We start from the raw sequence: 16,418 nt of genomic DNA on the forward strand, positions 1-16,418 counted from the left end.
GTTTACTTTCTTGGTAAACTTTGCCCCAGGTTTTTGGGGTCTGGCCAAAGGCAGCAATTTTGGGGTATCTGGAAGTCTGAAGGCGCCATGAGGCTGCTGATGCACTCGCCTCACAGGTACAGATTGACCTGCTGGCGGCACCATACCCCCTTAGTCTGTTTTTTTTTTTTTTCTCTTTTGTTAATACTTGTCCCCTTCCCTGTCCTCTTGCTGTGGTGGTGCTGAGTGGGGCTCTCACAGATGTCTGCCACGCCCAGGGTTCTTTCTCAGATTACACTGTGCTACACACGTTTTCTGTTTTTGAGCTTTGGTTTCACTGCTTGTGGACTTCCTAGTGTGCATTGCACAGTGCTCCATGGTGGTTGGTCACCTATTTCAGTTGTGCCTGCTGAGGGTCATGTGTCGTCTCTATCTGACCGTGGTGCCAGGGGTTCTAGACTGTTGAGCTGCTAAGGTCAGTGCTTAGCAGTGCTGGGGATTGACCCATAACCTTCTGCTGGCACGGCTAGCGCCCTAAGCCACTGACCTGTCTTTCAGGTTTCTTGATAAGAACTTTAATGATCCGTTCTCGTGTGTGTGAACACAGCTGTGAACTGCAGTGTTGTAACTGCAGTCTTCATGTTCTGCATCACACACCCAGGACTTCACATCGTGGAGCTGGAAGCTTTTGACCCCCTTGCTCCATTTTATATAGAATTCCTTTGCTGTTAAAAATATACCAAGGCCTCCAGAAAGTTTTGTGACATGGCATACAGAGTTTAGATGAAATGGCATACAGAGATTTCATGGAAAAATAACTGGTGAGTTCACTCTATTTTGGTTTTTGGATCAAACCTGGTAGTGCTCAGGGCAATTCCTGAGGTGCTTGCTGCAAATCCAACTCAGACCTCCTGCTGGCAACGCCGGTGTTGAGTGTGCTTAGCTGTTGAGCTGTCTCTCTGACCCTGGAAAAATATTTTACTGAGAAATGGCCATTTTCCAAAAAAAATAATGTACCTAGCAGAGGAGCAGTGTTTTCCATTTGTGCAAATTCCTACAGTATGTAGTCTCCAGAAGGCTCTGTTTGCACTTGTCCTTAAAAAATTGAATCACTGTGGAATACAGTGACAAAGTTGTTCATGATTGAGTCTTTAGTGCTACAATGTTTCAATACCCATCACTTCACCAGTGCACATTTTCTGCCACCAGTGTCCCCAATTTCCAGCACCCCCAGCCTAGCCTGCCCCTATGGCATATTTTCTCTCTCTCCCCCCACCCCCAGCCTCCTTTCCTCTCCTACTCTTTTTAGGACTGTGGTTTGTAATACTGTTACCAAAAGCGTATCAAGCATATCAGTTTCCCTCTTTCCTTCCAGCACCCAGTTCTTGAACAGAGTGATCACTTCCAACTATCGTTGTCATAGTGGTCCCTTCTCTGTCCTAACTGCACTCCCCCCTCACCCTTTTTTGGCAGGCTTCCTACCATGGACTTGTCCTTCTGGCCCTCATTTCTACTGTGTTTAGGTTTTATTCTCATACTTTTTTTTTTAACATCCTACTAATGAGAGCAGTAATTCTGTGTCTCCTTTGACTGATTTCACACAGCATGATACTCTCCATGTCCATACATTTATAAGCAAATTTCATGAGTTCATTTTTCCTAGCAGATAGGTAGTAATCCATTGGTGTTGTACCATATTTTCTTGATCTGCTCAACTGTTCTCAAGCACTTGGGTAGTTTCCAGATTCTGACTATTGTGAATAGTGCTTCAGTGAACATAGGAGTACAGATACCTTTTTTGCATTGTGTTATTTGGGTCGCTAGGGTATATTTCCAGGAATGGTATTACTCATTTTCTAGTTTTCTGAGGAATGTCCATATTGTTTTCCAAAAAAAAAAGGCTAGACTAGTCTCATTCCCACCAGCTGTGAATGAGAATCCCTTTGTCCCCACATCCATGCCAGAACTGATTGTTCTCATTCTTTTCGATATGGGTCAGTCTCTGTGTGATACCTCATTGTTGTTTTGATTTCCATCTCCCTGATGATTAGTGATATAGAGCATTTCTTTTTTTAAATTTTATTTTTATAAAGTTGTTCACGATTTATTGCATTCAATATTCCAACACCAATATCACCCCATTACACCTTTTCACCACCATTATTTCCAAGTTTTCCAGCCACCACTGGAGCCTGCCCCAATAGCAGACACTAAATAACTTATTTTATGTTGCTTGTTAATAATAACACGCTAAAAATGATCAAGAAAGATTTCCTTAGAAGAAACTGTGTGAAGATTGTTGCATCTCATCCTGGAGCTGTTAAGCCCTTCTGTAAGAGATTATTTACATGTTGTTAACAGGTTAAGCCTTGTGTGTTAATATTTTCTTAATCAGGATTGATTGCCTTTTACTTTACATCCCATCCAATGTGGTGTGCTACTCTTGGTATATCAGTGGTGTAGACTTTGCGATGTCACTCCAGGAATTTTAAAATTTTGAATGTGATGCTATGGCTGGGATTAAATTTTTAACTGGATGGTGACTTTGCGGTCCAGAAGTATCTCTGTGGCTTGTTGATCTCTTTCAAGATTTAATTATGAGTCTCTGGCCAGTTAATGAGCTGATATGGCAGAGGTCATTCATGGGCATTACTGCCAGACTGCCAGAAGAATAGGGGGATGGGGGCAGATAGCCCATCCCTGACTCTGAGGGCCTGGAGATTTCGGTCACAAAACCTGCATACCTGAGTTTTTCCACAGATTCATTCCTGGGTGAGGCTGTAGAGCATTTCTTCATACGGTTTTTGGTCGTTTGCATTTCTTCTTTGAGGAAGTTTCTACCTATTTTTTGATGGGATTGAATTATTTTTTTTCTTATAAAGTTTCTATTGATGCCTCATATATCTTGGATATTAACCCCTTATCATATGCGTGTCGGGTAAATAGTTTTTCCTGGTCTGTGGGCTGTCTTTGTTTTCTGGTTATTGTTTCTTTGAGGAATGGAAGCTTCTTAGTTTAATATGGTCCCATTTGTTTATCTTTGCTTCTGCTTGCTTGGTAAGTAGTGTTTCATCCTTGAAGACGCTGTTAGCTTCAATGTCAAGGGAAGTTCTGTGTATGTTTTCCTCTATGTACCTTATGAATTCAGGTCTGGTATCAAGATCTTTCATCCATTTTGATTTGACTTTTGTCCTATGTCATTAGAAAGAGATCTGAGTTCATTTTTTTGCATGTCGCTGACCAGTTTTCCCAGCACTACTAGTTGAAGGGGCTTTCCTTGTTCCACATATTTTTTTGCTCCTTTGTCGAGGACTAACTGATCATGTGCCTGAGGGTCTATTTCAAGATGTTCGACTCTATTGCATTGCTCTGAATACCATGCTGTTTTAATTACTACTGCTTTGTGGTACAGTTTAAAGCTGGGGAAAGGGATGCCTTCTGTCCTCTTCTTTCCAAGGATTGCTTTAGCTATTCTGGGGATGGAGAAGATCCTATAGAATTTCAGGCATGTCTGATCTATTTCTTTGAAAAATGTAATGTAATAGGTATCCTCACATGGACTGCATTGATCCATACAGTTCTTTGGGGGAGTATTACCATTTTAATGATATTAGTCCTCCCAGTCCATGAGCAGGGGATTTCACTGTGGGATACTAAAATTGAGACGGGAAAATAGCATCTTAAAAGATACACTAGTTTTTTAAAAAATAGTTTTTAATTTGTGAATTCCTAAAAGAGTCTTGGAAGTTTTTGCTTTGGAAGGAGAATTATTTGAATTGTTTTTGTCAGAGATTTGATTCTGTGCATCTTAAAAGTCTTGTATGTTTTCAGGTGACTTACTGAGTAACCTGTTGCAGAGCCCTAGTACAGCTAAACTCCTAAACCAGCCAATCCCCATTCTCGATGCGGAGAGTGAGTATGTTTGTTCCCTGGCGTTGGAGTGCCTGGCCCATCTCTTCAGTTGGATTCCTCTGTCTGCCAGCATCACCCCGTCCCTCCTTACCACCATCTTCCACTTTGCACGCTTCGGTTGTGACATCCGGGCCAGAAAGATGGCGTCAGTGAACGGCAGCAGCCAAAACTGTGTGTTGGGTCAGGAGCGAGGCCGGCTTGGCATCCTGGCCATGGCCTGCATCAATGAACTCATGTCCAAGAACTGTGTGCCTATGGAATTTGAGGAGTACTTACTGCGTATGTTCCAGCAGACTTTCTACCTCCTGCAGAAAATCACCAAGGATAGCAACGCCCACACGGTGAAGAGCAGGCTAGAAGAGCTCGATGAGAGGTAATGAGAACAGGTGGAGTTGGCAGGGCCCTGAGACGGGCTTGACCGTTTATCACATTGTGCTGCCTAGAGTCGATAATCCTCTTTGGTTTCAGAATTTGGGCTCCTGGTGAGGAATGAAAAGGTAGGTGTGTACCTGTACATGGAAGATTAGCTGGAGGGGCTAGGGTGGTCAGGGGAAGTGAGCTGTGTTTGAAAAGCGATTATGGATTGTGTAGGTTTGTTGTCTCTTCCCCCACCCTGCTCGCCCCATCGTCTCCTGTCTACCCTCCCTCCCCTCCTCCCTCTTCCTCACTGTTTGCCTGCAGGTCTGAGATGGTTCAGGAGCTGAGATGCTGCCCATGCGTAGCCAGGAACAGAGGAGGTTCGTGGAGGTACAGGAGTTAAATCACCCTTTCTTGCTTGGCGTTGCTTGTCAGTTTTTTGCTGTTTGACTTTTCCCAATCGAACAGAGAGCAGAGTATACACGCTGCTCTGAGTTTTTCACAGGTGGTTAGTTTTCCTTGAAGAAAGGAGGGCTGTTAATGTGGGTTCATGCTAATAGAGCACACCCCTGTGTTTCTGTGATATGGCCCTTGGGCTGGACCTCAGCTTTCTTAAATGCTCCTTCATAGAACAAGGCCTGGTCTCGGTATTGATGTCCGTGCAGGTGCTGATGTCGACTTCATTTCCAGCTCCCACTCATGTGCTGCTAGATGTCTCTGGAGAAATAAGGGAAAATTGGAAATGTGCTAATAGATCGTGCTGGCTGTTCAGAAACTTTCAAACCGTGAATTGTATTGAACAAAATATTTCTAGATGCCTGGCAGCAGAAATTTGTTAGTATTTTAATCTAACTTCCTTGACTTGTTTTTTCTTAAACTATATAGAGTTAAGCTATTCCTTTTCTTTAAAGTAAGTGAAAGTATATAGTGAGACAGTTTTGGTGCTTTTAAATATAGTCATTGATTAATTCTAAGTTGAAAATGTTGATCCATGATAATTTTGGTTTGTTTTATTGTAAATAAGGTTTGTATGATATTTTTTGTTTTATCTGAAGTACTTAAACTCTGGTATATTAATGTGTTGATTTTATTTTTCATTATTTGGAAGTAGTTCTTGTATGAAGTAAAGAATCACAATTAAAAGAATTTTATACCTTTTTAGCTTTGGTTAAAGTCGTATTTTCCTATGTTAAAAAAATTCTAGCCTCTAGTACGAACCATCAGATACAATGGTTTCCACTTTTATTCATGGCATATTGTTGTTACGGTTAGAGTTGGGTGGCAGAGGAATGTCTATGTACTGATTTTGTTGCGTGTAACTTTTGTGCTCTTGGTTTTATATTTCAACCCTATGCTTCCTATTGCCCTGTGAAAGCTGAGAGGTCCTGGAAGCAGAAAGGTGACATGAACAATGACTGTGTGCTTGCTTCCTGGCTCTTGGGCCCCTTCCCACTAATTCTAAACAGCTAAGTTTCTTCTCAGTTGTTTAGGAGCTACTTACCCAGGTCCTTTGCTTCTCTTTTCCTCTCCTGCCTTTCCCCCCCTAACTTTCTGCTGCTCATTAGCTCCTGTACCAGAAGGTGGGCAAGGGGAAGAAAATGAGGTGAAATAAAATCTGTAATTTTAGCTACCACACAGACTTGTATACTGGTAATTTTTTTAAGGGACTACCGAGATAGTAGGGTAAGGATCGAGGGTAAGGCACTTGCCTTGCATGTGGTTGACCTGGGCTCAGTCCCTGGCCCCACATATGGTCCAATTCCTGGTGCCTGGTGCCCGGAGCACCTCTAAGAGTGGTCCTTGAGCACAGCCGGATGTGGCCCAAAAGCAAACAAAAAATTTGGGGTTGCAGATGAAAGTAAAATTGAGATTGTATGATAATTTTCCATGACTCCTTTTTACTATTTTGTGGGTGATGGGGAGTTGAGTGCATCTTGAAGAGCAGTAAGCTGGTTGGTGACTTTGGATATTGATGTCAAATCAGGATGGATCAACTGAGTGAAGAGCACTTCCTGCTCTCGTTAGTGATTGAGACATCAGTGTCTCTGTTCTCATATCTGAGAGCAGTTGGGTCTGGTTTTTCATGTGCTTGGCCTTACGGTGCACTGATGAAACACCCATTTCCTTTATCAAGCAGGCTAAGGTTTTTTGTTTTTTGTTTTTTAAAGCTGCAAATAAACTTACTTATAGAGGACCATATGGGGCAAAGCAGAAGCCAGATGGCCGGATTGTGCACCCCCAGGACTATAGGACCCAGTAGCAACATGGGACGCTGTATTTATAGGCCAGTGTGCTCTTTGGAATGGTAGTCCTCTGCCCTTTTGTATTTCACATATCTTTGCCGTTTTAAAAGGTGCTTTGTAGTCAGGAATGTCACAGTTGCTTTTAGCCATTATTTCTTTTTGGCTTAATGTTAGTGTCTTTGTATTTTTAAAAGACCTCATTTGGGGGCAGAGCTATAATACAGCAGGTTGGGCATTTGGCTTGCACTTAGCCAACCTGGGTTTAGTCCCTGGCATCCCATGTGGTCCTGGGATCCCTGCCAGGAGTGATCCCTGAGCACAGTCAGTAGTAAGCCCCGAGCACCACCGGGTGTGGCCCAGAAACAAAAAACAAACAAGAAACATGCAAAAAAGTAAAATTTGAAAAAGAGAGAATATCCGCAACTCTTATCTCTGAAATTATGGTTTGTGGAGGTGTGCCCATCTCATTTTCTCATCACCTTTTGGTATTTAGGGGCTTAAAATGAGAGTTTCTGATATGTGAGAGTGATGTTTTTGCTGTGTATTTAATAACAAAAGTCTCTTATCCTTGCAGCTTTGACCCACACTCTTCTGTGAAATGGTTTTGTGAATACAAATGAATTGGGGATTCACTGTGATGTAAAAAGAAAGAGCACTGGATTGGGAGTGGATGTCCTCCCATTCTGCCCTGAGCTGGCTGCGTTCCTTTGGGCTGGTTACCTTCTCTCTGGGCCTCGTCTGTTAAATGAAGCATCAGACTAGCCTTGTTCCGTTCTGACAGCCGTCCGCCCTCACTTGAAGTCACTTTTAGAGATGAATGGAATGTGTCATGTTTCATTAGCACCAGGAGCCAGAGAGTGGGAAAAAATGCACAGTAGATTATGATCCTGAATATGTCTTACTTGAATGCCAAGCTTTTTGTGTGGCCTTGGTTTGTTTTTGTATTTTTAGCAAGTTAATTTCAACATATTGGCCTTCCAGGCAAAAATCAAACAACAGCAATGATTAGTAGCCCCTAAACCCAGCCTTCCAGACTTGCCACCTTCACATTCAGACACACGACCTGCCCATATACTTTTAGTACCATTTCTTTTTACTGTAATTGGGTCATAAGACTAATAAGGTAGGAAATATGAGAGCTCTAGCTTTTAAGATGCCTAGTTGATAGTGTCTGAGGATTAAAGTTGCTTTTCTGCTATGTTTCAGGTGGTAATGGAATGAAGGGTTGCCTGTCCTGTAGGTAATTGTTACAGGCCTTTATGTTTTTAACTGAACATACATTATAAATCTGTGTAGTCCTGTATTGAAAGAAATTTGCATTGAATTTCAGTTCTCTTCTAAAGGTGGCTGGGTTTCTTAGTGTCACTCTTTTTTTCTTCTTCTATTTAGCTACATTGAGAAGTTTACTGACTTTCTGCGGCTCTTTGTAAGTGTGCACCTGAGAAGAATTGAGTCATATTCCCAGTTTCCCGTGGTGGAGTTTTTAACACTTTTGTTCAAGTACACATTTCATCAGGTAAGGTGCCAGTCACCCATTCCTTACCCCCTGCCCCCCACCCCCAGTCTACGTTGTTACTTTTAGGTGAAGGAGTCTCTCCATTTTTTTCCCCCAAACATTTATATCATACACTTGTGAAGATTAACGTAATCTTCAGAGAATTGTATGAGGGTAAGTAGTCTTACTCCGCTTTACTCATACAGAAACGGATGCACAAAAGAACAACTTGATTAGGGTCATACTGTGTCTATGTCCCCAACAATCGTGTTGGAGAAGTGAAATACAGAAAAAGTCTAAACTTAGAGCCTTTGGTTTTATTCTGTAACTATTGTTAAAACTTTCACAGGGAGACTAGAGGGAAGTTCTTAGTAGTTACATTGAGTGGTTTTGGGGATTCGAATCTTCGCCCCTCCCGCATTAAGCAGATACTCTCGGAACCCCTTTCAGGAGTCAGGCATACTTTCATAAGCAGAGTGGTTTCACATTCTTGTGACCAGTATTTTTATTAACATGTATTTTAAAAGTGTGTTGAGGTAGAACATTTGTTTCTTGGAACTCTCTCACTGAAATGTCATTGAGAACTGTTCAGTGACATGCAGACTTGTGCTTTACTGTCTTTAATTAGGTATTAGACTCATGTCACACCTTGGGTGCCCTCCGGAATGAACAAGCTTTTTACTAAAGTGTTTGTGTGTGAAGCACTCTTGTGTGACATGGTGCATTTGTCTACTTTTTCACTTGGTTTGATGGATTTTTACCATGGTGAAACACCGTGTAGCCACAGCCCAACTCAAGAAAACATGACTGGTGCCCACAGAACTCCCTTCATACCCCTCCTCGTTTCTCCAAGGGAACCCAGTTTCTAACATAAGCATCCCAGGATTGTCCCTGTTTTGCAACTTCTGTGATTGGGGTCGGAGACATAGTACATTAAGGGATGCCTGTTACCCACTCTGGTTTAATCCCTGATCCTAACTTTGGTCTCCTGAGCAACACCAGGGATCACTCCTAAGCACAGAGTCAGGAATAACCCCTGAGCACAGCCCTCCCCCAAAGCAAAACAAATCATAAAACCCAACAACCAAGTTACAAAAGCTTTGGGCCAGAGAAATAGTGCTGGTGGTCAGGTGCTTACCTGTGTGCAGTAGTGACCCTGCTTGAATCCCCAGAACCACATATGGTCCCCTGAGCACACAGAGCCAGAATAATCCCTTGGCACTACTGTTGAACGCATGCCATGTATATTTGTTTTGTCTGACTTCTCTCTATTGATTATAGTTGGTGGGATTTGTCTGTGTTGGCACATAGTTCATTTTCATAGCTTTAAGTCGTCATGTGCAAAACCATTTTGATTTAGGTCGCTGCTTTTGGTGTTCTTGAATATGCCGCAGTGAATATTTTTGCATGTGCCTTTTGGTGTGCGTTTGTAATGCTTGCTGTAGGCTTATACACGAGGGACACAATGCTGCGTCAGTGAGAGCATCTGGACCTATTAATAGACTCTGTTTGTTGAAGTCATTGATAATACAGTCAATGAAGTTAGAGCAGATGTTGCCCAACTTGATTGGTCTGCTGTTACAGGAAACAAAGTTACTCAGAGGAGCAAACAGAGAGTGCCCCTCATTTGCACCCTCTTACATTGTCCCAGCAACCCCCAGGTAGTGACGGTTTTGAGAAATACTGAGCTAGAGAAGAGGCCAGGGCTAGACTGGGAAGGATACTGTATATGATGGGGATTCAACCTGTCTGGTTGAGAGCTGGCCTTTCTCAAAGAGGGGTTTGAGGGTGAAGCGTCCCCGATGAATGGCTCCGGGGGACAGGGACAGGGCACAAGTGGAGGTGGAGGGGCCAACGGCGGATCACAGTTAAGGCGTCTGAGCAAGGAGAGGGGCCCTGAATGCAGAGCAAACAGGTGGACATGCAGAGCTCGGCTCACCAGACCCAGGAAGGGGAAGAGACGTGAGGAGAGGTGGGGAGAAGCATCAGAGATGGGAACCTTTTCAGATCAATCCAGAGGACTCTTAAGGAGACTAGAACGGAGAAGGCATGAAGTGCTTTTGCTTTTTGATGAGGATGAGGCACAAAAAAGAATGGTTTGATTTGGGAATGAAAAGATCCAGAAAACCGGTGCCCATTTAAATGGGATCATTTAGCATATATGCTGAGAAAAGGTTGCAGGCATACATGTCTTTTTTTGTTTGTTTTTGGGCCACACCTGATGATACTCAGGTTTTATTCCTCACTCTGCGTTCAGGAATCACTCCTGATGGGTTTGGGGGACCATATGTGGTGCCAGGATTGAGCCTGGGTCGGCTGCATCCTAGGCAAGTGCCCTCCCCGCTGTACGTTGCTCCAGCTGCAGGTATACATGTCTTCTACTTTATATCCCATCCAATGTGGTGTGCTACTCTAGGTATATCAGTGTGAAGAGTTGGAGATGTTGTATAGTGCAGATGCCGCACAGTTTAACGTTTTTCTTTAGTTTCGTTTTCCTCACATAAATTATTATGAATTGCTGCAGTACCTTTCAGCATCTTTCTCATTGTTCTTTTTGTTTCGTTCTCTACACTTCTGTGTTAGTTTTCCATGGACCTGAAAGTGGTGATTTTGTGTATTTAAGTTACCAGGAAGAGTAGTTGGGGTCTTGAAGCGAGCAGCAAGCACCATCCTTCCTCGCTTTACCTCTAGGTTACTCTTGGTGTAGTTCCCACCTGCTCTTTTGGCCTCTAAGTGAGGATTGTCCATTCTAGGTGCAGCGCTTAGACTTTGGAAGGTTCACCGGTGGTCCATGCAGATGCACATTCTGAGCATCAGGCAGAGGGGTACCCAGGTCAGGAGTGGTAGGGTTCTTTGGGATAAGATTCAAGAATAGGGGCTGTAGAGATGGCTCAGTGGGCCTGAGCAAAGAGCCACGAATAACCCTTGAACTCCACAAGCTGTAGTCCCCAACACCTCATGAGAAAGTGGAAAGATTGGAAAAATGAGAGAGAACTCTCAGTTCTCATCTGTTCCTTGACAGGGTGTGTTCACTTCATTGTAGTTTGCCTGTAAAGTGAGAAAATGTGTTAAGTCTTGTCTAGAGGATTATTCGGGGTGTACTTAATACTTGCCTTTTCTTAAAGTTAATAGAGATTTTCGTGGCAGTAAAGATATTTTTAAAATGCCAGTGTAAACTGATAACTCACTGATTCAGCAGACTTTTAAAAAGCCAATAATGAGACCAAGGTAACATTAGTATTTTCCTTTAACCATTCTCCACCTTCCTCCCTCACCCACTGGCCCCTCCAAACATAAACAGTACTGGGTGTGGGTGTTTGCCTGGACCATTGTTTTACTTGGCTTGCAGAAGTGACTGATTTTGATGTGCTTTCTGGTTTTCTGCTCATACTGTCAGCAGTTCTTCTTGGACTTGTATTTTTCATTTTATCTTCCCAAACAGTGCCAGGTATGGTTTGACGCAGGGCAAAGAACTTGGACTGGGAGGCTCAGACCTACTTTCTTTTTTTGTTTCGGACTTTGGGGCCAAACCTGGTTGTGCTCAGGGGTTCCTCCTGAATCTTGCACTCAGGAATTCCTCCTGGTGGTGCTCAGGGGACTGTATGGGATGCCGCAGATTGCATGTCGACTGCATGTAAGGCAAGTGCCCTACGCGGTGTACTGTTGCTCCGGCCCTAACACCCACATTCTAGCTCTGCTTTGGCTCCTTATTATCAGATTGCCTTCAGAAGTGACTTCTGAGCTTTGGCCTTTAACCTGTTTTGTTTGTTTTTGCAGGAAAGGGGCTGGGGCACGGTGTTAAAAATAGGACTGCCCCTGGCAGTGCTAGGGAGGCCATGTGGTGCCAGGGGTTGAACCAGGCCTCTTTTCTGAAATGCCCTTTCTCCCGGGCCTTCTCAGCTTTTGTTTCTTTTATCTATGAACTAGAAAGGGGGATAGTGTCCATCTACTTTAGAATCTTGTGACAATCACACAGATGATTGTAAGAATAACCACTGTTGACTGCCTTGGAGATGCGAGCAGTATCACTAGTTTCTTTAAAACCTTGGTAGGATCTTCAGTCTTCACTGGAATCTGAAGTAAATTTGTATACAGGTACATTTAAACAATGTATTTGTGGGGCCAGAGAGATAGTATGGGGGGTGAGGTGCTTGCCTGGTACACAACAGGATCCTGTTCGATTCCTCGACCAATAATGATCCCCTGAGCACAAGGCCAAGATTGGGCTAAACCGCCAGGTGTATCCCCCAAACAATAGCAACTTCAGAAGAATTTGTGAGGGTTCTGACTGCCCTGACCTGCGGGACCAGTCAACATGGATAACCGGGAGAGCGTGCGCGAGTGGGAAAAAAGAGATGGAAGAATGGGAGCAAGTCAAGACTCTGATCAAGCTCCAGATTTATTTCTCCCAAGCTAGCCTTTTATAATTGATTACATGAGAAAGTGGGCAAAATGGGGAATTAGCAAAGCATGCAGATTTTCAATAAATCATGATGTGATCCCTAACGGTGGTCTCATGGCACTTATCCCGGGCATAGCTCAGAAACGTACACAATGTATTTCAACATTTTTCCAAGAAGAGATTAGTTCCTAACTCGCAGGTTAGGCTGTACTGACATTTTGGCTCCTGGCATCTGACAAAGTGAAGAACTCCAAAAGTATAAGTCAACCTACCACGCTTATGACCTTATGATCTGTGCCCACGAAAGACCAGATTGTGGGCAGCCTGTGGGCAGCATATCAGACTCAGAGGCCCTGCAGAGGGAACCGTGATGGTGGAGTTCACCTCTGCACCTGAGGTGTAGAGGTCTGTCACCCTTGTTCTCCATGTTTGAGCAGGGGAAATTCTCCGTTCAAAGTCACGGGGAAGGTACGCATGATTGGAAGGTACTTTGGCGTAACCAGTCAGCAGCCTAGATTTATGTGGTGACTTTTCTCAAGAGTATTTCCGTGTGTGTGGTCAGTGAGGTTCTCTGGAGAGGCATGTGGGAGCTTTCAAACAAAGGAAGGATAACTGGGTGCAGAATTAATGGCAGTGCAGGTCGGTGGAGCCTGGACCAGGAAGACTGTCTCATGGTGGTGCAGGATGTCTGCCAGCATCCCATCTCGTTTCCTCAGGGCTTGTGAATTCTTTTTCTTGCTACTCTCATGGTGTCAGGGACATCCTAGGTTTTGCTGTGTAGTGAAGCCAGAAAGTGGTCTTGTTTTTTTCGTTTCTTTCCTTCCTTAGGAGGTCTTGTCAGTGTCTTGTTGATTGTCAGGGTCTAGTCCTCAGGCAGATTTGCGTATGGGTTGTGAGGTTGGAATCTGCTTCCTTTCTTGTTTGTTTGGTTTTTTGTTTGGGGGCCACATCTGGCCTTGCTCAGGACCTACTCCTGACTCTTGGCTCAGGAATCACTACTGAAGGTTCGTGGGGGACCATACAGGATGCTGAGATCAGCGGTTGCAAGTCAAGTGCCTTAACCTCTATCAGTTTTAAGTTTTTGTAGACTCTGCCTGGGTTCAGAACTTCACTGTTTGCTCCCCACCAATGTTAGATAGTCCTTGGGCAGATTCCATATTGTAAGCTCAGTGATTTCTGGAAACTGATTCAAGAACATGGTTTCTTTCGATTTGTGATCTTGCCATTGTTTGATTCAATAAGACAGTTACAAGTGAAACTAGAGAGTTCTTATAGCTACAAAGAAATTGAGTATTCCTTTGTGACATGGCTTCGGGCCAGGCATGGGGCATAGGGCCAAAAAAAAAGAAAAAGAAAAAAGAAACTGAGTGAATGCTTAAAGAGATTGAGGGGGAGCTAGAAGTTGGAACCCTGCTAGGTTGTAACCCATGGGGGGTTACAACACCTGGATTTTGTATAAAATGGGATCTCAAGGCTTTTGAGCAAGTTCTGAGTGCGTTGGTCCAGGCCCTGGGATACTACAGAGACTCGTTCTTCTCATTTTGTCCTCATTAGCATTTGGTTAGAGGTTGCTGTTTGCCTGTTTGACACCCCTGCTTTTGCAGATGAGTTAATAACCAAGAGTTTTTAGCACGCTTATTTTCAGGCTGTTATATAAAGATAACAGTTGTTATTCTTAATGCTAAAATGTGTAAATTTGTCACCTTTGGAGCCTCTGGAACTTGTTTTTATAATGACATATAGTGGAAAGATCACTCATTCACTGGGGCAAAGAATAGAAAATATGGAAGAAAATGTTGACAAAACTCTAGGAAATGGACTGCAGAGGTGTCTTCAACAGGACGACCCTACAGGCAAAGGACAACAAGAACAATAAATAAATGGGGCTACATCAAATTAAAATACTTTGTACAGCAGAAGAAACCCACGCTGTAATAAAAAGACACTCAACTGAATGGGAGAAAATATTTGCACACAATGCATCCCAGATCTATAAAGCACTCACAAAATTGAACAACAAAAAATACAGTGACGCCATCCAAATAGATAGGGCAAGAATGAACAGAGAATTCCCCAAATAAGATACACAGACGGCCAGTGGGTATATGAAAAAGTGCTCATTGTCACTCCTGATTAGGAAATGTCAGTCGAAACATCGTTAAGATCACCTCACACCAGAGAGAATGGCATGTATTAGAATGTCTAGGAACAAGTAGTGTTGGTGGGTTATGGTGAGAAGGGAGCCATCATCTGCTGTTGGTGGAATGTTGTTTGTCTAGCCTCTCTGAGAAGCAATCTCCAGATTTCTCAAAAAATGAGGAATAGAACTCTGATACGATCCAGTGATACCGCTTCTTGGCATCTAGTACCCAAACACAAAGATGTTAAGTCGGAAGGGTACACGCGCACTCCATTCATTGCAGTGCTTACTCCAATAGCCAAGATATGGAAACAACCCAGTGCCCAGCTGTGGATTACTATTCCAAGCAGCTGGGGGGTACTGTGGGGGACACCGTGGGATACTGTGTGGCTCGAAGAGGAAAACAAAACCCTGCTGTTTGCAGTATCTTGGTTGCAGCTAGAGGATATTGAGCTGAGTGGAGTCAGAAGGAAAGGGGCAGATAGGGCATGATCTCTCAGAAGTGGAGCCACAAAGAGCCAAAGGCGAGGCGGCGTAACAGCTGAACTGAGCCACATGACCGGGTGTGTGTTGTGTGTGGTGGGGGAGGGGGTTTGATAGGGCCTTGGGCTCCTTTGGGGGAGGGGGGTGGGTGTACTGGTGATGGGTTTTGGAATTACTTGCACAGGAAACAGTCACCGAACCGCAGTCAGTTAAGAGTCAAAAATAAAGAGGGCGTGCTCCTAGCAACTGACCTGAACATCTGGATTTTGATTTCCTGCTCTTAGATTGGAATTGGGTGAACTATTGGAATTGGGTGACTTCTTCTCACCAGTCTCGTACTGTAAGATGGGTGTTCACCTTGCTTGTTGTGTAACTCAGTGTGTTCTGCCTGTGTGGATGTGCTACATAGTACCTTAACTTACACCTTTCAACTGAGTAGATTTGGAGACGACTGAACCATGCTTTCAGCCTTCTTTATACCTGTGGCCCACCAACATAGAAGTTCTCTGTTGACTGCTGGGGAAGAAATTAAAAAAAAATGTATGCTAAGAATACTCACTGAAATTTATAATGCTATCACTGTATGATCTGGGCATACCACATGTTAAATGGCAGCAATTTTCAACAACTGGAAGGAATATTTTTGTGAAGTGGCAGTTGAGAACCCCTAGGCTAAAAGACATCGATTGTGGTTATCAAGAAGCTGGGGGACTCTAGCTTATTTTTTGTTGTTTGTTTTTGTTTTGAACGTCACCTGGTGTTATTAAGGCTGGCTCTGTGCTCAGGGATCACTCCTGGCACGGCTTCCGGGACTGTATGGGATGCTAGGGGTCAAACTTTTGCTCTGGCCCCTTGGTTCATGGTTTTTACATTTTGATTGAATTAAACAGTGGTGCTTGTGTATCTGAGGAGTAAGATGCATTAAGTAATTTTATTGTCTCATTTCTTTTGCATCACAGCCTACTCATGAAGGTTATTTCTCTTGTTTGGACATCTGGACCCTCTTTCTAGACTATCTGACAAGTAAAATTAAAAGTCGTCTGGGAGACAAAGAAGCAGTTCTTAACAGGTAAAACCAAAGAGATGCTGGTAACTGGAAACAGACATTTATTTTGGCCAGTTTGTCTTGTGTCCTAAAGGGCAACTGTGCAGCCCGATCTCATAAAGCTGAGGCCATACTAATGCCATTTTCTCCTTTTTCCTTAATTTTTTTTTTTGAATGCATTTTTGGTTGAAAGAGCAATCTTTAGTATTAACTTTTAGTTTTAAAGTAAAATTTTCTGGACCTCGGGATTTGAGGGCGATTCCTGAACTAGACGGGTGATTCAGTACTCAGATCCTGCCATGCTGGGGGCTCCTAAGGCCACACCCAGGGGAATTTAGGGATCTGGAGGGTGATGCTGAGGG

General features: G+C 43.5%; 1 protein-coding gene across 3 annotated transcripts in view; it reads left to right on the forward strand.

The window, feature by feature from the left end:
* Positions 1 to 16,418, forward strand: part of XPO6 (exportin 6) — a 113,952-nt gene that overhangs the window by 54,484 nt on the left and 43,050 nt on the right. For all 3 annotated transcript variants that reach the window (XM_056138828.1, XM_056138827.1, XM_056138829.1), the window contains 3 exons: positions 3,811 to 4,264; positions 7,881 to 8,007; positions 15,971 to 16,080. In XM_056138828.1, the coding sequence (XP_055994803.1) occupies positions 3,811 to 4,264; positions 7,881 to 8,007; positions 15,971 to 16,080 (691 nt within the window). The remainder of the gene's footprint in view (positions 1 to 3,810; positions 4,265 to 7,880; positions 8,008 to 15,970; positions 16,081 to 16,418) is intronic.

The sequence above is a fragment of the Sorex fumeus genome, unplaced genomic scaffold, assembly GCF_029834395.1.
Source record: "Sorex fumeus unplaced genomic scaffold, SorFum_2.1 ptg000130l, whole genome shotgun sequence".
Classification (NCBI taxonomy): domain Eukaryota; kingdom Metazoa; phylum Chordata; class Mammalia; order Eulipotyphla; family Soricidae; genus Sorex; species Sorex fumeus.